Source organism: Camellia sinensis, chromosome 15 (assembly GCF_055761805.1).
Source record: "Camellia sinensis isolate YWXY chromosome 15, ASM5576180v1, whole genome shotgun sequence".
NCBI classification, from domain to species: domain Eukaryota; kingdom Viridiplantae; phylum Streptophyta; class Magnoliopsida; order Ericales; family Theaceae; genus Camellia; species Camellia sinensis.
The window spans coordinates 55,446,183-55,467,875 of NC_138975.1; the positions used below are offsets into that span (position 1 = coordinate 55,446,183).

The 21,693-nt window shown below is 34.1% G+C and overlaps 1 protein-coding gene across 5 annotated transcripts in view; it reads right to left on the reverse strand.

Moving 5' to 3' along the window:
- Positions 1-12,097: 12,097 nt before the first annotated feature.
- Positions 12,098-21,693, reverse strand: part of LOC114290767 (V-type proton ATPase subunit C) — a 67,547-nt gene continuing 57,951 nt past the window's right edge. For 2 of the 5 annotated variants that reach the window (XM_082909997.1, XM_082909996.1), the window contains 3 exons: positions 13,200-13,310; positions 13,043-13,122; positions 12,098-12,496 (listed from right to left, as the gene is read on the reverse strand). In XM_082909997.1, the coding sequence (XP_082766123.1) occupies positions 12,403-12,496; positions 13,043-13,122; positions 13,200-13,310 (285 nt within the window). In that variant the 3' untranslated portion in view covers positions 12,098-12,402. Of the gene's footprint in view, positions 12,497-12,627; positions 12,730-13,042; positions 13,123-13,199; positions 13,314-21,693 lie in introns of all 5 variants that reach the window. The other 3 variants (XR_014357215.1, XM_082909999.1, XM_082909995.1) reach the window with 3 other exon arrangements.

Sequence of the window (21,693 nt, forward strand, 5' to 3'; positions counted from 1 at the left end):
TGAAGATATCTTATGATTTGAATCATTCACTTAGTGAAGACATCTCAAAGTTAATCAAGATGGCATAGTAGACTTATCTTTGAACTAGCGATCTTATACAACTAACCGAACATCTCTCACGCACAGTACATGTTACCTCAAGTATTCAAACAAACCGACACATGAATTAGCCTTGTATCTATATCCTATTTCATGAGCGTTCTAGAGTCAAGCCCTTGGACTCATAGGAAGCGCCATGTCAGGTAGTAGGTAGGGTGTCAAAGTTAGGGTTTGAGATGAACCCTAGAGATTTTCCATAGTATACTGATGTATATAAAAGGTCTCAAGTGAACGAATTAAAGGCAAGGTGCCATAGTAGCCAAGGTATGCTAACCTCAACAAAAGGACAAGTGATGAACAATAATTGACCGACATGACAATAATTCGCTGAACGATAGCTCCTATAATTTTCAACTTGTCCAAGTGGCAAGGCTGAGGTGCCATGTGGTGAAGTGTGATTGGCCAAGGTGTGGAGACGATCCACACCTATGCCGAGATAAACAACAAAGGACACGAGTCTTAATAGAAGAATGACTCCTAGGTTGGGTGTACTATGACTTTTTTGAGAGGTTAATCTTAACCTAACTAGGATAGAGGAATCCTAGATGATATGTTATTCTTAAAAATAACAAGAGATTGATATGAATATGACTTCTAAAAAAAAGGCGGGACACTCTATATAAAGGCAAACACTCTTCTAGGGCTGAGGTAGATGTAAATTTGTGCTTATTGTTACTCTGATCGTATATATTTCGATAGTTGTAACTAACGTTATCATCAGAGTGCCCTCCCAATTGACGAACAACCAGGTTAGTGTTGATCTCGATTTTGAAGGCGTGGATCTCAACAACAGTTACGCTCTCTTCGACTTTGTTTCTAGAATTTTAGAAAAATTATTAGAATTAGTTGTGTGGTCAAATTTTAAAGCACACACTAAACTATAATCAAATCAAAACTAATATCACAATAGATCATAAATACATATCGCAAACATTATCATTAACATATTCATATAGTACACAACTTAAAAATAGGTATGTATCTAGGGGTGTAAAAATGGCCCGTGATCCGTGGGCGGCCCGAAACCCACCTGGGATCCTGTCATTTTGAAACCCAGCCTGACCCTGTCCATGGCCCGGCCTATTAGCCTGCTTAAGGCCCACTCAAAGTCCTGCTTGAGGCCTGGCCCACCCAAGGCCTAGTGTCATTTTTAGTGAAAAAAAAAAAAACACTTTTGGTAGGAAAAATAGTAAAAAAATTATAAAAAAAAAAAGTGCAGGCCCAGCTGCCCAAGGCCCGAATACTTCCCGGGCCTAGGCCTTAACCTAATTTTATGATCCGTGGACTGGCCCAACCTAAATTGAATTTTAACAGGAGTCCAAACAGCCCGACATAAATCAGTCTGAATCTAGACCCTAGTAGGCTAAGCCGGACCCAATTTAGACCCCTATATGTATCATAGAATTTGCCGTCATTTGTTAATTATTATGCATATATCTGTAGATGAAGTGAAGCCTCCAAGGTCATGTATGTTTTCGTGGCAAAACCCCAAACAATAGCATCAAAGAGAGAGACACAGAGACCATGTGACTCATCAATAAAGTTTCGATGGGACATGCCTTAAGGGGTTGTTTGGAATGATCTAAATAAATGTATTTTTTTGACTTTTTATAAAATATGGGTTGAGTTTGGCTTAGATTTGAAATGATGTGTTAGAGAGGTGATGTGACTTAAATAAGATAATGTGACTTAAATAGGATAGTAACTTTTTGACTTTTTGACTTTTTTGAAACTTACCAAACCAACCTCAATATATATTGGGAAAGAACAATCGAAAGAACAATATCACAGTAGGTATTAAAAAAAATTATAAATCAGTGTTAAAATTTATACACTTTAATAATTAAAATGTTATACTTTTTTTTATGATTTTGAAATTTTTTTCTGACCCCATTTGATGTTATTTCCCCATATATATATATATATATATATATTAACAATGTCACATCCTTTAATTTATCACCCTTTAATTTATTATACTTCCTAATGGTATGACATTGAAATTAGACCTCACATAATGAAATACTTAATAAATTAAAATTTAATACTTATCAGATACATTATTAAAAAAAAAATTAAATAATAAATTAAGGGTGTCAAATTTTTTTTTATATATATAGTTGTCATTCTCATTCCATTTTCTCTATTGGTTTTGGTCAATGCGGACACACCCTGTGGCCCCATGGCCCGTGGGCTATGCCAAGCTCTCTATGGTGCCACACTCCATATGTGATATATGATGTGTCACCATCTCATGTAATGTCATGGCCAATATGTACATGTCATGAGATGAGAGGTGGTCATGAGCGTTGCTTGCTCAAAAATTTGCTTGACCGACATATAGGTATGGTTACTTTGCCCTTTATATATATTTGGTGCTCTATCTACATTTGACACATCCAATTGGACCCCTACTCCCTCCATGTTTGCAAAAAAAAAATCGAAAATAGGGCCCCTTTGTTTGTGAGAAAAAATTATAATAAACAAAATAAAATAAATGAAATTTATGTAGTGAAACATGGTTAATGCTACATTATACACCCCGTCAAAAATGGTGTATCATATAGAAATTATATGATACTTAGTGTATTGATATTACAAAATATTATAATTAAATCACTTTTTGTTATAACTTAATGGATCATAACTGAACATCTTTTAAGTATAACTGACCCCTTTAATCATAATCCAATTAGAACTGCATACGTTATAATTAGCTATAATCAACATCAAAATATGTCATAGCTATGAGGTATATACTAAGACAAATGATATATATCTAAGGTGTGTCTTATAGAATTTCCTATGAAACATGGAGTTTCTTTTCGTTATATATTTCTGAACTCTTTCCTAAGTTTTTTTGTTTATTTATTAATTTATTAACCAATTCAACTAATCTCAATTACTTGGAGAATTTCTCTTTACATGTTCGAATGATAGTCAATAGACATAGGTACTAGGTTCATTGAGCCTTTTTTTCTTTATTGGCAACCCACATACCCTTTATCATTATTTTTTTGGTGTGGACATATTCCCCCATAGATATTTTACACAATTTATAACATGTACATGTTTGCAGCAATAAGAATCCTATGTACTATTTTATCCTCAGCCAAGCAAACAACAAAGGTATCCTTTAAAAGCTTGTAAATGGGAAAATAAATAATCTAAAAATATCCTATACCCACAAAAACAGGAAAAAAAAAACCCAAAAACATATAAAAAAAAACAAAACAAAAAGGATTTAGTTAGAAATTAAGTAAACAAAAATAAAGAAGTGCCACAATGCAATTGTAGAGAAAGATTATACCCGCAGCATTTTTTCATAACCAAAATTAATATGAAATACAGAAAAAAAAAACCCCTATTTGTCTTATTATTATTATTATTATTATTGTTATTATTACTATTTGTATTCTTTTTCCTTTAGGGAGGGATCCAAAATTCAAGCTTTCGGAGAGTAAAAACACATGCAACTTTTTATCAAAAAAATTATTATAAAATTTTAAATTTTGATTTATATCAGCAGAAAAAAAATGAATAATATTACTATTAGTTGGACATTCTTTGTGAATATAATTGAGAACAAAAATATAATCGGACATTTTTATTATTATTTTTTTTTATTATTATTTTTTTTTTTGATCGGCAAAAATAAAATCTTTATTGATGGAACATACAGAGTGCAATATTACATCAATAAAGAGGAGCTTGGTGCTAAAAAAGCACCAAGCGCCAGCTGGTGAGGGACTAACAAGAGAGAGCAAGAAAGAGAAGCAAGCTAAATGATAGACTAAACTAAAAAGAAACTCAGAAACCAACTGATATAAACAGCCAACAATAGCAGAGTACCCCATAGCAAAATAGTGGCCACCCAGATCAGCATACCCCATAGCCAAGCAGCATGTACCCACTACCTATGCACCAAAGCAGAATACCAAAACACAAACAACACAGAGCTGCAGCCTTACCATCTGCATCCTTCTCAGTCCAACCCAAAACAGATTCAAGACAGATTTATATCAGCTCAACATCCTACCACCTGAACCCTTCCAATTTCAGGACAAAACAGATTTATACACAGCAGCATAATGCAACAGAAACAAACCAGGGCAGAAACAGACCAGCGGCTCAATCAGACCAGCAACAAAAACAAAAACAGCCAATACTACACACAGAGGCATATTTGCTTCAGGTTATAAATAACATCGTGCACCGAATAATTAAACCCCTTTAAGGATGTGGCTACCCACAAAGCTACTCTAGCCTTTATTAGCTCTTCCAAAGCATTCCACTCCAGCTGTACCTTGTTAAATAAACAGTCATTTCTACTTCTCCACACTGACCACAAAACCGCTAACGGAATTGTTTTCCAGACAGCTAGCATCTTCTTCTTCATTCTTATACCTGCCCACGACAAAAGAAGTCCCTCCACTGTTCCAGGACTAACCCATTTGTAATTCCACTAGTTCACTAAATTGGCCCACAATTTCCAGATAAAAGGGCAGTGGAGAAAAACATGGTTAACAGTCTCCAACTTAGCTCTGCAGAACACACAGAGCGCAGAGGTATTTGGACTCAACACTCCAATACGTTGCAAAAATTCAGAGCATTTTATCCTTCCTTTCCACGCTAACCAACTCAAGAATTGGACTTTGGGAGGGGCTAGATTATTCCAAATGCACCTAGTGACTGTCAAATCTACCCCTTGCCTTGCTTCCATCCACATCCAGAGTGATGCAACAGTGAACTCTTCTGACGGGTAAGCTAACCATGAACAAGAGTCTACCACCCCTTCTTGGAGGCTAGGCGCATTCCGCAGAAAGTCATTTAGTTTTTGCACTTCCTCCTCTTCCCATGCTAGGAGTGGACGTCTGAAGACCAGATTCCAATCTGAAGCTGACACCTTTCTGTTGAAGAAATCAGCCAACTTCCCATCTTTTTCAACTGATAATGTGAATAATCTGGGAAAAAGCACACTCAGATTTTGGTTAAGGCACCACTTATCAGTCCAGAATTGCAGTCTTCTACCATTTCCAACAACTAGCCTGAAATTATGCAAGAAGAAATCACGCAAGGCAGTGTTGGCTCCAGCCACTGATATTATATCCTTCCATGTATGCGACATCCACACTGAACTAATAGATAAGGGACACCATCCGCCTCCTAAACCTCCATACTTACTACAAATCACTTTTTTCCACAAAGCTGTCTCCTCCTTACCATACCTCCACCACCATTTTACTAGTAAGCACTCATTAACCTGGCTTAGGTTTCTCACCCCCAACCCACCTTTAGTTTTACTTAGGCATATCTCCTTCCAGTTAATTAAGTTAACAAAAATAGTAATTATTATTATGTCTCCGTCTATTAAAGTTAACTATTTGAAAATATTGTAATCGCTACTTTTTATAATATATACAATAACATTTATCTTAGACTTGACATAAAAAAAAATTTAGTAATATATTTCTCAATAAATATGACCAAGTAACTTATTACAAACATATCTTCTATTCTATTACACAGTTTAGTTTTGAAAAATTTCATAGTTGAAAATGTATATGCTTTATGAGTAAAATGATAATCTATTTTAATATAGAAAACAACAAAAATAACAAATAAGAATAAATAGAAGAATTTAAGTAACTTTATACAATATAGTTTTCTAACAAATAATACAAATCACAAATAGAATAGATTCAATATTTGATAAAACTCGATTTAGAAACCATTTTTAAAATTTTGTAATATAAATAATTTTGGGGTGTGAATAATCTTTATAATTTTGAGAGTGCAAATTACTAAAATTTTGAAGGTGTGAAATATTCCAAGTCGAAATTATCTAATTATTAATGAACAGGTTTTTTTAGTAACTTTTTGACTAAAATATGATGTAAAAAAAAATAGTATGTTTGTGATGATTTGTTATGAAAAGATGTGCAAAATGTAGAAAGAAAAGGGAATCTTTGACTTTTTAATATAAGTTCTTGACTTTCTAATTTTTTTTTAGTGATTTTTTAACTTTTTGATCAAAATCACAACCTACCATACGAGGCCATAATATACATAGATATTATCTTCTGCACATTATCCATCCTTGTTCACCTTTCTATAACATATTTTCTCTAGTGCTATTTCATATCTCTTTCACTGTATATATGTGTATATTAGGGTAGATGTGATGTGAATGAGATAAATTTGTAATTTTACATTTAAATTTGTCAATAATTTGATAATTGATTAGAAATTTTATAAATAAAAAAAATATAAAAAAATCGTTCAAAATCATTGAACAATTATTGGTTATTATAGTTATATCTGCAGTGACCAATACCTCTCTATCTCTTCTTCTTTCATAGAAAAAGCAACTTTAGATAGATAGCAACATATATGTTGGTATATCTATATCTATTGATTATTGATAAGCACCAGTCTTTCCAAGAAACATAGTAAAGGGGACAGAAAACACTTTGGGATCCATGTGTTTCTTCTGGGTGTTTCACTAAAGACACTAAAAATATATAAATATGTAGGTAGGTATTAACGTTAACTAATTAATATAAGTATTCTTTATTTGATATATATATATATATTGTTATGTTTTGTTTGTTTAATTTAGAAGTGAAGGAAGGAGGATAAGAATGGAGAAATTATGAAATTTCATTGTCAGTGTACCCATATGCAAAGGATGACCTGGGGCGGGGCACAACTGTTGGGACGGTGAGGGGCTGTGGTTGCAGCCCATTGGGGCATGGGTCCACCTTTTGGTCCACATGGAGGAGCAACCCTGCATGACACCATTCTCCATTGAATTTCCTTGTCTCCTTTAAGAGAGAGATAGAGAGAGAGAGAGAGAGAGGGTGATAAGGGCTGGTGGCCTCATGTGTTGCATCTGAGGCATGGGCTGTCCTAATATGGACTATTATAGACTCTTGATCCCACTTGCTTTCATGCCCTCTTTCTAATTTTGTTTTCTTAATTTTTTTAAAATGCAAATTATACCAATACTCCTTATGTTTTAATCATTATATTAAATTAATCTCTATAATTTTAATTAGCTCGATTTTAATCATGACTTTTTTATTTTGTCTCTCATTGGTCTAATTAATTTCAATTGTTAGCATTTTTTATGGTAAATATACACATAAATGGCATGTGTAATGTTTTTAAGGGCAAAATTATAAATTTGATCAATTCAATGATTTTAATCTCAATCAAGTCAATGATATAATTTTCCGTTAAAAAATTAACATATTTATCAATTGGATCAACTTGACACAAAATCTAAAATTAATGATAAAAATTGAGCCAATTAAAAGTGTAGGACTAAAATGATACAAACTGCAAAATATAGAAACTATGAGTATAATTTATCTTTTTTTTTTAAATTTTAAAATTCTTTTAGCAATGATAAGTGTATATACAAAATACAAAATGAGATATAAATTTTGCACTAAGAATTTTTTTTCAATAGTGCTGAGTGTATAGATACAAAACACCGAATAGATCTATGTCTCAATTTATATTTTTTATCTACAGAATTTTAATAAATTTTTTTTTTTTTTTAACCAAACAACAAAAAAGAGAGGAGAGTCAAAAAGTTTGGTTGGTTTGTGTAGTGTCCATTGAAAGAGCCAAAGCTGAGAATTTGAGGGATCCTTGTTATTTTTTAGTCTCACAAAAAAAATGGAGAATTTTTTTATTTTTTATTTATCTATTATTATTATATCTCTCAATTATAATAAGAATAAATAAAAAATCACATATAATAAAGTTCCGGTATAATAGTCAGTATGTACGAGTTTATAGATAAAAGAAAAAGATATATTTGGTAATAGGGAAGAAATCACTAGTCCACTAGCCTAACAATGTCCAACAATAAACCTGAGAAAAAGTCCACAATGGGAAAAAAATAAATAACACAACAAAGACTCATAATAAAAGAAAAATTATTAATCTTTGCATTTAGTAAGGATTGATTCTCTTACCTTCTAATTATAAATGTAGAGAGGTGACCAACTCATCTTTGCATTTAGAGACTGTTTGAGAACCATCTAATTTGAAAAGACTGAATTTGGTCAGTTCTTAATACCTAAAATTTTTCTTAAATTTTGTATTTTATATATAAACACTTGTATATGTGATCATATAAAATTTTAGTGAAGATAGTTAACACCTCCCCAATATTGAGTTTGTGTAGTTTTGGAAAAATGAAAAAGTATGCTGATTTACATGACAAACCCAGGTGATAAATTATGCAATATTCTTAGAGTAATATTACAATTTATTTCCATGTTCATACCTAATTTTATTTCTTAAAATTTTAAAATAAAAATAGTGAGCCTTATAGTTTAGAACAATGCAGGGATAATATACTATAACATTTTCGAAATCTCTAACATTTTATATAATTTATAATTAATTATTATTTTGTAGCATTACCTAAACTTGCTCCATAAAAGGTACCCAAAGGAAATGAGATCCAAACATAAAACATACTTTAGTATGTATATCCATTCATGAGTTTTTTTTTTTTTTTTTTTTTAAAAAAAAACTGTATTTGATTCATAAATTTGAAGAATAATTTAAAATAAATAATATAATCATATTTTATTTATATTTAATTCATAAATCCACGAAAGCGAAATATTCACCTGTGAGAGAGAAACACCTGAGAAACAAATTTCCCGACACTGAGTTGTAGGGGTCATGTTTTGTCTCTATCCCTCTAACTAGATTAAAAAAATAAAAAATAAAAGATAAAAAATATATTAAAAAAATAAAAAAAAAAATCTCTTTTGTTGTTGTCTTATTGATATATGTATAATATTATACAAACAAATTTAATATATAAATAGGGCGAATTAAATTAATAATCTCTGTAGTTTGAAATTTATGTCATTATGGTCTATATATTTTGAATTGTGATACATTTGATCATGAATTTTGAATTTTGAATTTTGTTTTAAATAAGAACAATAAAAAATATTTCCGTTACAAATAGTATATTTTAAGGATAAAGTCGTTATACAATTTATTTGGTAATAATTAACTTATATGTCTTTTGAAATGTAATTACATTTTTTTTTAATAAATAATGTTAAACCTTTCTTAATTATAAAGTTCTATAAGGTTTCATTTTTAGAATCTAGTTTTTACAATCTTTGTCAAAAAAAATTTATAAAAAAAAAACTAAAAATGAAATTAGTAAAAAAAAATTAAAAACACATCATTTTTCTATAATTTTATCATTTGGAAGGATAGAAATAATTTTTTTAAATAATTTTTTTTATATTTATTTTCGTTAAATTAGTTTCTATTTTTTCAAAAGTCAAATATAGCAACAACTTTAATATCATTATTAAACCAATCCATTATATCAAAATATCAAAAAATAAAAATATTTCATATATTAAACATATCGATTACACATTAAAAGCCTAATAATCATTCATTACATGATAACCATTCAAAAATATATGTTAACAACAAATACAGTCATCTATTACATGATAACCATCCAAAAATATCAATAAAAACAACCGTTCATTACATAATCATCATCCAAACACATACTAAAAATTAATTTGGCAAAAAATAAAAATGTAAAAGATTTATCGTTTTTATATAATTTTATCTTTGGGGGTTAGAAATAATTTTTAAAAATTCAAAAATAATTTTTTGACATTTATTTTTGTCAAACTAGTTTATATTTTATCAAATAGATAATTTTGCCATTGAAATGGAGCAATGGTGTTTTTAATTGTCTTTATTTGAAACAATATTTAAAATTCAGGGTCAAAAGTATTACAATTAAAAGGTTAGGAACCAAAGTAATACAAGTTTCAAACTATAGAGATTGTTAATGTAATTTGCCTTATAAAATATTTATAGAGAAGGGAAATTTATTAGGAAATTCATTTTCAAGTACTTGTATCACAAATAGTCTATGACATGTTCTTGTATTCTAATAAGTTCTATTATTTGAACATTTGATCTACCTAATCCTAATTCTCATATTTAAGGTATTTTGTGGTCAATTTTACCCTGACAAATAGTTTTTTTGAACGCTTAACAACTTGGTGACGTGAATATTCATACTTTACAATGTGAACGTTCACACTTACATTATGGAACATTTACACTATTAATGTGAAAATTATTATTAGGGATATTTTGGTAATTATGTCGTCCATAAGACTTATTAAAATATATGAAAATAATTTAGATTAAGTGGAATATAAATAGGTGAAGAGAGATTTATAAATAAATGTCCCTATAAATGGGGATGAATGATTTAAATTAAAAGTAAATTATATTATTTTTTCCTAAAATTTAATGAAAATATAACAAGTTTTAGAGTTTTAACAAAATTATTTTGGGTTTCCTTAACATTTAATTCACATGACACTCAACCTTCTTTCATCATCAATTTGTTAGTTGTAAAGATGGAAACATGATATTGTCATTTGTTTATTCTTGTATTTTTACACTATTTGTATTAGTTTCAATCTCTTTAACCTTACTAACAAAGAAGTCAGTGTAAACATGTCGAAATTATAGTATCGCTTATATTTTTTTCAAACCTCAAATAAGGTTATTATAATTTACCCTTATATTAATTCATATGTTTATATAATTGTAAAAATATTATTGCCATGAATAAATTTTCTATAATAAAAATTAGGTGAAACTATAAAAATAAAAATTAAAAATCCTACGGTTTGACAATTGTAACAAAATAAATTTTTAATTTTTAATTTTATCTATTTAAACTTTAAACTTTTGATTTGTTTACAATTTAAATCATTTGCTTATTTTTGTTAATTAAAATTAACGAAAAAAATGGTATTTCGATAACTAAACTAAACTCAATGAAAAATGATATTTTAGACATTTTATGTATACCTACATTCAATTTAACGACTAGAGTAGTCTTTTTCGTCAATTTTACTTAACAAATATAGGTAAATAATGTAAATTAAAAACAAATCAAAATAGCATAATTTAAACTAATAAAATTAATATTTTATTTTATTATAAGGGTCAACCTTCTGGAGTTTTAGTTGTAATTTTACCTAAAAATTATATATAGCTACAACTTCTAGTTGTGAAATTGAAACCCCATGGTCTTGTCTTCAATCAGCACCTGATAAAGTATCTGGTCTTTGCTCCTTCAATGTCTTGCACCTTGTCCCATTTAGAAGCAATATGCACTTCTTCCTTTTTTTCTTTTTTTTTTTCTTTTTTTTTTGATTTTCCAGATGCCCACTGCACTGTATGAACATCTGCTAGCACAGAGTTTTTATGCTATTTCTTGGTGTCATTGTATTTATAGAATTTAAAGCCCTCCAAGACAGAGAAGATAGGCATTAATTTGTTCCACCATGTCCAACTAGTTGGGCAATGGAACAAAGGAAACTCCAGAGAACAGTTTAGTTGTCTACCTCGAACTAGACCTTAGCTTATGGGGTGTATGGTCTTTATATTATTAATCACATTCCCCGGAAAATACATTGCACCATTGTAGACCCCCAAGTTTGTTGGAAGTTTACTCACAAAACCCAACATTTTGATCAAGTGCCCCTTGTCAACCCAGCACAAGCCAAGGAGTAGTCCCAACGTTAATCAGAGCCACGAATTCTCCGTACCCAAAATTTTTATTTTTCTATACCAAATGCACTCTTTCTACCATACAATGTGAACAGAATCTCAAAATACACAAATCTTAATGCAAATCGTATGGTTAAGAATGCATTCAGTACAGGAAACATAGCTTTAGATTACAGGTGTAATTATTGGATGGTTCTTGAATTACCATACCACATCACGTCCCATGATACTCTAGAATTATTCAATAATTTTCCAAAACACAGTATACCGTGCCTTTAACCACCAACTTAAGACTCGGGCCTCAACAAACTCCCAAATCAAACAAGGGGTGAATTCAACAAGTAATATAACTAACAAAATTCTGCTAATAATAACTCCGATGTTCAATCAAATAAAAAATGAATGAAAAAAATAAGTGCTGAAACCTTCATACAAACTCTTCCAAATTCAATTCAAAATGATTCTACAGATAAATGAAGCTTTCTTTATTAAAAAATTAAAATAAAAAATAAAAAAGGAACAACATTAATCTTTCAAAAGTGAAGGTCCTCAAGCAGATACATTAAATAAATAAATAAAAAGAATTATTACTATCCTATTATACAGTGTCTTCAGTATTCATTCTTATTACCGCAGGCTGAGATGATCCAGCTGAGTAATTGGATAGTGACACCAGAATTATTTCCCTCAGACAAGATTTGTGGTGAACGAGACATAAGGATATGCATCAGCATCACCTCCGAGACCACCCATCCCTCCGTCTTCAGATTTCCAGTATGTGCTGCATTTTCACATATACAACAAAAACTAGTATCAACGAGACAGACACAGCAGTCAAAGATTTGACACAAGTGAGAGACAGTCCAAGTGGTCCAACGACCAATGAAGACAAAAATAGCTCAAGACATTCACCGCCTGTCTTGAGGCAAAAAATTATTTAACTCCCGGCACAATTGTCAATGTATTTCAGCCTCAATGAGGGGACCTAACCAGATCAGACCACCTCAGGACCACCTGAATATGAAGCAATGGAATAAATTAATGAACCAAACGCTCAGCTCAAAATTTGCCCATTCCTTTATGAACCCATCAACCGAGATCCTTCAAAATAGGGCACTGTTCATATGGAACATGTTCTCATTAAATGAGTTCAAGCTCACACCATCTATATGACATTTAATAGTTGATTCATTACATGCGTAACTTTATTCTACCAGATACGGTTTTTATCTATCATTTTTACTCTGGATTGCCCAAGTTTTGATACAAAGCTACGTGAGGTTGATTGAATAACATTAAACAAAACTATAGATGCTCACATAACTACCTGTTAGCACTGTCACATAGTTCCTCTAGGATAGAACGTGCTTTCTTCTCACTTTTCACAGTGGGTGCCAGTACAACTGACTGAAATCAATACAATTGCAATTTATTAGCCCAGAAAATCAATGATAGCAGGGGAAAAAATAGAATTATGGGGAGACCAGTAAAGAGGGGTATGGTTTAACTAATAAGAAAGACAGTGGCAAGCCATATCTCAGAATGCTCTCTGTAAATACACATACAGCACAGAAGTGCATCCATGAGCTGAAAACCTGCTGATATATCATGCAGTCAAAACACATGTCTCTTCTGATAAATAAAGATATTTATAATAAATTGCTAGGGGGAGAGGAAGACCTAAGTTGACATGGGATGCGTTGGTATTTAATTAAACTGAGCATATAGCCCTTGAACTTAATACAGAAAAAAGATTCATGTAGCCAACCCCCACTTAATTGGGACACAAGACTTAATTTGATTTGGTTTAAAGATATTTATAATAAATTGCAACCAGCACACAAAGCAAAAATGTATATCACCGACACATCAAAAATAACAAAAACAATAACAACAACAAAAATCAAAGGCCTCTACAAAATTCAAAATTGGTTTGAGGGATGGAGAAACAACCCTCAAATATCAACAATAAATCTACTCTTCAATCTAAAAATAGGTTCTTCTCTACCATCAAAAGTTATGTTTCTTTAACCCCACACGAAATATATCAAAGCCAAAGGGACCAATCGCCACACCTTCCTTTTCACGTTCCCACCCTAGCTGCTGTCCAAGAACAAAACATCTCATCACCAAACAAGGGAACACCCAATCCATACCAAACAAAATAAGGGACAATGACCACAATCCCCTCACCACATCACAATGAATAAGATGACTTACCGACTTCCCATCTTTCTTACACATGCAGTGACAATTCATGCACACTTGCCTCATCCTAATGAAATTATCAATGGAAAGAATTGAGCCATGCGTTGCACACCATATGAAGACAGCCACCTTAGAACACCATATACCCTTGCACAGAAAAAGGACTCCCTTCATTCCATAATGGCATCATAAAGACTGACAGCCTTGATGCTAAAGATACAGGAAGAGGATGTATTCTGTTGGATGAAATCACCTCCATCACCAATGCAGGAGGCATAAAAATGCTGAACAATCAACACCTCCAATTCCCAAGCATATTATTACCAAAAAGTTAAGAATGTTATAATGAAGCTCAATAAACGTACCCGTAAGCACAAACTGTCCAACAGGACTTACACTATATTAAGAGATGCACACAACTCCTAAACCTAGCCAAAAAGGGGTACTTCAATCAAAACCGATTGGCTAGACGATGATAGGTACCATACCAAGCACAAGCAGCTAGCATAAAGTGAAATTTTTAAAACAGCCAGCACCATAGACACACTATAAATGCCATGCCAGTAGACTAACATAAACATTTTCCTTTGAATGCTTGTCCACCAATATCATTTAGCTCCCTTCTCAAAGCTATATCCCAAAAAATATGATCAGTGATCACCTTCCTCATCAAGGTATTCACTAACTGCAGCCTCCTTATTATTAAAAGCAAGACAAGCTACAATTGGAGAAGCATCCTCAAGCCCATCCTCCCCACACCATTTGTGAATCCGAAATTTCACTTGATGCCCATTCCCAAACGAAAATTACCCGTGGGTAGAGAGAATGCCATACCTCATGAATGCATTCCATAAAACTCATCCCATAAGAAAAAGAATTCTCTTTAAACGCTCAATCCCACCAAACACAACCATAAAGATCATAAGCTTATGAATACTCAGGTCCCTCCTCTCTCAGAGGGGTGTACACTGTATATCAATTCACCAATGGTATTTAAATTCTTCCCCCGAGCTACCCCAAAGAAAATCCCACTGCAACTTCTCCCATCTCTTAACAAATATCTTGACACAAGCAAAATATTCCAGGTGATGGAATACCATTACTAATCAGTCTCAATCCGACTAGCAAAATAGTTGAGCAAGAATAACAATAATATCTTAGTTACTATTATCATTATGGTTATCACTATAGATAGCGTTTGCTAACTTTGTTAAAGGACGAATTATGTGCTCATGCAGCCCATTAACACCATAAAACAATTGTTACTCATAATTTGTAGCTATTTGCAATCCAAGAGTGTCCATGACAATTTCATAAGCACTTATTGGGTTAGAATCAGTTAGTACTTACACAAATATGAAAGTGACATAAAAAGGGTTTGCAACGATTTATGGGCCAGCTACAAATAATCTGGCACATAACCAGATACGTGTGCATTTGTGTGAGGTATATCTACAATGAGGTGATGTCTAGTCAACTTTTACAAGTACCAACATAACGATTACAACCTTCCATTGGAGTGAGGACCTGTTATATACGTCACATCAACTTCTAAAGCTTAAATTGGATTAGTCTTATCCTTTTTTTTAAAATAAAGCTTTACCTTTTCCTATTGCATAGTTTTATCCGCCATGAGACCCAAAAAAAAAAATCCTATTCTAAATGATGTTAAACTAATTTACGATGGTTTACATTTGTAAGTGTTCACCCCACCACACTAATTGATGTTTAAAGGCTACTCCCTACAATATGACTCAACACACAATCACCAACAAAGCTTGCTCATCTATTTAGAGTCAGCTGAACAAATCATATTTTTCCCTTTTACTTGAACTAAGGAAAGGCTTTTGGTTAACCATATGCCTAAATATCTTCCCTCATTTTTTCAACCCACCAATTCAATGCTTCAACCTTACCCATGTCAATCCTTGTAAATGCACTTCAACGTGGACTGTCATCTTACGAAGCATGGATTATTTGACAAATATGTCATACTCGTACCGGATATTGGTACTTTGTATAGTACTTTTGCATATGTACTGAATACACGAAACACATACCCAAATTTTTTGTTCTTAATTTTGGCGTATCGAGACATATCTAGTATATAAACTTAAGTCGTACCATACCTTAGTCGAAACAGTATTTTCATCTAATTGTGAGATAAATTAATTTCATTAGACTTCTTTTTTATTTTTATTTTTATGTTTAGCATGATTTTAAAATTAAACAATGGTTTGTAACTTATTTAATATAATGACATTTAATTTTAGTTGATACTTTTACTTTTTGCATCAATGTGAATTGTAGGTTAGACTTTAACAAATTAAACCATCTAACTAATTTTTGCATTGCTTTAAATTAAAAATAAAATATTTTTTTACAAACGTATCTAGCCGTACCCGTACCCTACTATTTTAGATTTTACTGTATTGTACTAGTATCCGTACCCGTACCCGTACCCGTACCCGTGCTTCATAGTTGTCATCTAATCCATGATATGTGGTGTGCATCCAACATCACACAATGAATCCAATTCCCAATCTGTAACTTGCCACACATTGATCTTGAATTCGCAATTCAGCTGTGTATATATTATAGGTAGGGACGGACCTATTTGTAGATTAAAGAAGGCCATGGCCCCTTGCCTTTGAGAATACGCGCTTTACATATAATGGTTTACAGCAGCACCAAATGAATTGTTTCCCGGATGGCCCCCCTCCCGTTCATAGGCTGTTATAGTGAATGGGAGCCCTCACGTGATTCGCTACTATAACACGATTTAATTCACCAATGTGATTATGTTTCTTATATAGTAGTATTTTATTTAAAATAATGTTATACAAACAAACAAAATTTACAAATTTTCCTTACAAATTGACGCGACACTTCATTTTCTTATTCAAAATCAAGTGTAGGGAACATGGATTTTTTTGTACAAAATCTTTAAGGTCCTGACAGGAGTTATATTTGTGTTAGATTTGTTATGTTATTTTATTTTATATTGAGGTTATTATTTTCATTGCAACATTAATGTTTTAATATAAATATGTGTTGGGTGAGGGTTTTTCATTATGACCCAATAACCTATTCTCTACATTATTTGTTCTCCTATTCTCTTCTTTTCTCTCTTTCCTCAAGGACCCTAATCCTAATTCCTTTGAACTTTACATTTTAATGTGGTATCAAAGCGCTTTGATCTTACAATAACTTGTCTTGTTAAAGTTTGAAAATTTTCACACAGTGACCTAGACGTGTTAGAATGTTAGAATAAGAAATAAGTTATTGTATTTTCTTCTTATTTATTACCTTGATTGGTATAATGGGCTTAGCCCATATATTATGCCTTATGGCACTCCTGTAATTACTCAGTATGATTAATATAAAAGGAAATGAAGTCTAGCTCATTCCCTAACTCTCTCTTCTCTAAACTTATATGGTATCTGAGCCAAAACCCTAGCCCATCCCTTCTCACACTTCTTCTCTTTGTCGGTAATCCTATCTTGAGTCTAGCAGTTTAGTCGGCCACTGTCAACCCTCCGACAGATACTATAGACCATTATCGACCACCGTAGACGCTCTGATAGCCACCGTTGTCCCTTACCCAACCTGGACCAAACCTCTGACAGCCCAGACCAAACCACCGTTGTCCCTCACCCAGCCCAAGCCTTCGGCAGTTCGCATGGGCTTCCTAACAGCCTATTAGGCTTAGTCGGCAGCCCTAGGGGCCTATCGGGAGCTCCACTGGCCCTCTTGGCCTCTGTCAGCTTCTCTCCTGCCTCTTAGGCTACTGTCGGCCATCCTCACAACAGGTCTTCTCTGTCTCCTGCAATGGTTTCACCCTATATATTGTTTATAACAAAAACAACAACAAAATGGAAAAAAACAAAAAGAGAAAAAAAAAAAAAATGAAATGATAAGCTTAAAAAAAAAATAAAAAATAAAAAGAGTCCTTTTTTCATATGATATTCTTGTGGTCGTAGTGTTTACTATTTCTCCACTCTCATCTTTCGGGTTTGTGATTGGCATCGTGTTTGAGGAATAGGTAATAGAGTCTCCATGGTGGATTTGACCAGTGCATCTACTGCCTCTCAGCTATCTCAGGGTGAGGGTTCTATGTTAGAATTTCCCATCTTTACCTTCACCTACTCCACTACACACTCCACTTCACCTACCTCTACTCCACTACACACTCCACTTCACCTAACCCACTATCACCTCCACTACACCTACTACCACATTACCTTCACCTACTCCACTACACACTCCACTTCACCTACCTCTACTCCACTACACACTCCACTTCACCTAACCCACTATCACCTCCACTACACCTACTACCACATTTTCTTCTATATATAGATTGTATAGGAATTGTAATTAATGCATCTTGTAATCTATCAATCAAGACATCAATCAATAATACATAAATTCTTACATGGTATCAGAGCAAGGTTAAGAATTTAATATTTTTTCGCTTCACCGGCGGGCGGCAACCTCGCCTTGGCCGCCCGCCGGACCTCAACCTAGTCCGCTAGAATTGTCTACTACATACCTACCTCCTCATCATATCTTCATAACATCTCATTCTCTCTCGGCATCATAGTAGCCGTGATACTGCTCATACTTCTGGACAGCGGAGAGAACATCGTCTTTCTCGATCTTTCCGCCGACGCCGGTGGCGAGATCCAAGGCTCCGGCTTTCGACATCACTCTCCCCAAATAGTCCATAGCAGCTTCTCCACCGGAAAGATACTCCTAACAGCAGCGGAAAAAAGGTGTTTCCCTCAGCCAAACAAGGCTCAATAGCTGTGGTCCTCATCAAAATACGTGTAATTGCTACTCCTGAACTTGGTTTCCCTATCCTTGCTAACAAGCTTCTCAAATGCTTCCGGGCCATGTTCTTCTATGTACTTCTTAGCAGCAGTTAGAATGTCATCTGGCTTACTGAAGATGTCCTTCTTCCTTGGGACATACTAGACGTTAACAGTCTGCTGTGGGTTAAGAAAGAAAGGCCTCAAATAATGCTCATAAACATATGCAGCACCACTGATACTCTTTATGATGGTGGATATTTCAATGCCATTACAACACAGCACCTTGAAATTTATTTTATTTTATTTTCTTATCTCTCTTTCTGACCATTACAACACAGCACCAGCACACTTGTTCCCACCTTTCATCATGGTCTCCACTTTCTTTTTCTTTTTTTATATTTATTTTAATCCATCTTTTTTGAAAACAAAACCAATATCACTTTTTTTTAATTCCTTAATTTATTTTAATAACATGAGTGGCCTCTCTTTTCCACCATCTCCCTCTTTTTCTACACAATATTTTTGTACCACCGCCCACTCCATGATTTCCATATTAATATTATTATTATTATTATTATTATTATTATTTTCACAAAAAAAAAAAAAAAAAAAAAAAAAAATTCATTCCAGTTGATTTTTCTGCCTTACCACACCTACCATTCGAGTTTGCCAAACACACTTATTTTATTCATGTCAGGATCAACCCCGATCATAATTTTACAAGAAAAAAAAAAAAAAAAAAAAAAAAAAAAAAAACCACCATAACACACCCAACACCCACAGTGGGATTTTTCTTCTCTACTCTGCTGCAGATCTCTTCTTCTTTCCTCCGTCCTGGGCGGCCCTTGACGGTGCTGCCTCCGTGTTTCCTACGCCGCCGAGCACGTTCACTCCTCCATACTCCTCCACTGCAGCATACGGCGGACCTCCAAATCGGAACATCACAGTGGCCTTCCGCTTCAGCTCCTTATTTTCTGCTTTCAGCACACTTATCTCTGCTCGCGCATCCTTATACATGCGTTGGAGCAGAGCCAGCTGGGAATTTAAATGTTGCACCTCATTTGTCCTACTCTGCAGCCGGTTCGACAAATTTGTGACCGCCGTCATGGTTTCCACGCATGACTTCAGAGTATACTGATTAGCCTCAATATCAGTTTGCACCGCCATTTTTTGCTCCACCGACCGCATCGGAAAAGTTCAATGGAGCAAAACCAGAGGTGTTTGGTTGAGGTTCACTGGCCACCGCACCAGTTATTTCTCTTGTGGGCTCGTTCAGTTCTGGAAAGAGCGTGAGCAGGTTCTGGGTAGCTGGACGGGAAGAAGAGGCCATGTTTTTGGGTTGCTAAGTGTTTCAGCGAAATAGCAATTTCAGACTGGTAATGTTCGGAAGGGTTGGTGACAGAATGGCAACAAAGTGTTCCACAGTTTCTCTCTCCGCAGAGGCAGAGTTTTTTCAGCGAAGGGTTGGTTTCAGAGGTTTCAGAATGGTATGCCTCAGCCTCAGCCTTCGTCTTGGTTAAATAGCCGAGGCAGCCACGCGTATCGCGCGCCTCTTGCCGCCCGACAAACTGGCACGCCTTTTCATGGCACATCTTTTGACAAAGTGGACACGCCTTTTGATGGCACGCCTTTTGATGAATTGGGCACGCCTTTTGATGGCACGCCTTTTGACAAAATTGGGCACACCTTTTGAGGGTGCAACTTTTTAAGAGTCCGACAAGACTCTGTAAACTGTCCCGACATTGATTCCGGTTAGTTTTTACAAGTGTCCGACAAGACTCTGTAAACTGTCCCGACATTGATTCCGGTTAGCTCCTTTATGGGTCCGACAAGACTCTGTAAACTGTCCCGACATTGATTCCGGTTAGTTTCTACAAGGGTCCAGCAAGACTCCGTAAACTGTCACAACATTGTCTTCTACAACGGTCCGACATGACCCCATAAACTGTCTTCTACATCGGTCTGACACCACCATACAGTGTCCTCTACAACGTTATGACACCCCATACAGTGTCTTCACCAACGGTCTGACACGACCATACAGTGTCTCCTATCCTTTTTTATTTTTATGTATTTTCTTGTTTTGTTACTCTCTCCAAACTCAAGTTGGTTAGTTTCTCTCCTCCTTGAGTTTGCGGGGGGCTGTTAGAATTTCCCATCTTTACCTTCACCTACTCCACTACACACTCCACTTCACCTACCTCTACTCCACTACACACTCCACTTCACCTAACCCACTATCACCTCCACTACACCTACTACCACATTACCTTCACCTACTCCACTACACACTCCACTTCACCTACCTCTACTCCACTACACACTCCACTTCACCTAACCCACTATCACCTCCACTACACCTACTACCACATTTTCTTCTATATATAGATTGTATAGGAATTGTAATTAATGCATCTTGTAATCTATCAATCAAGACATCAATCAATAATACATAAATTCTTACATTCTATTATCCCTTCCACTATGACCGATAACCTCCACACTAGCCTTAGAATCATCACCTCTCTATTCAATAGTCAAAATTGCCTAGCGTGGTCGTAGAGTCTGACTATTTTCTTGAAGAGCAAGGGAAAGATAAGATATGTAGATGGGCGGATTCAAGCACCCAGTATCACCGACCCTTATTATGATCAATGGGAGATCACCAATTCTTTAATTATGGGCTAGTTGATCAATTCTATGGTTCCGGAGATTGGAGAGAGCTACTTGTCTATGGACACTGCCTAGGATATTTGGGGGGTCGTAGCCACTACTTACTCCAGGAAGGGGAACTTCTCACAGGCTTTCAGGTTACGTCACTCCATTGAAAGGTCGACACAAGGTGAACAGACTATTCTTCAGTATTTTACCTTCCTTAACAATAGGTGGAAGCGGCTTGATCACCTTAAGGATTACAAGCCTATCTGTCCCACTAATTCTATTGGTTATCGGA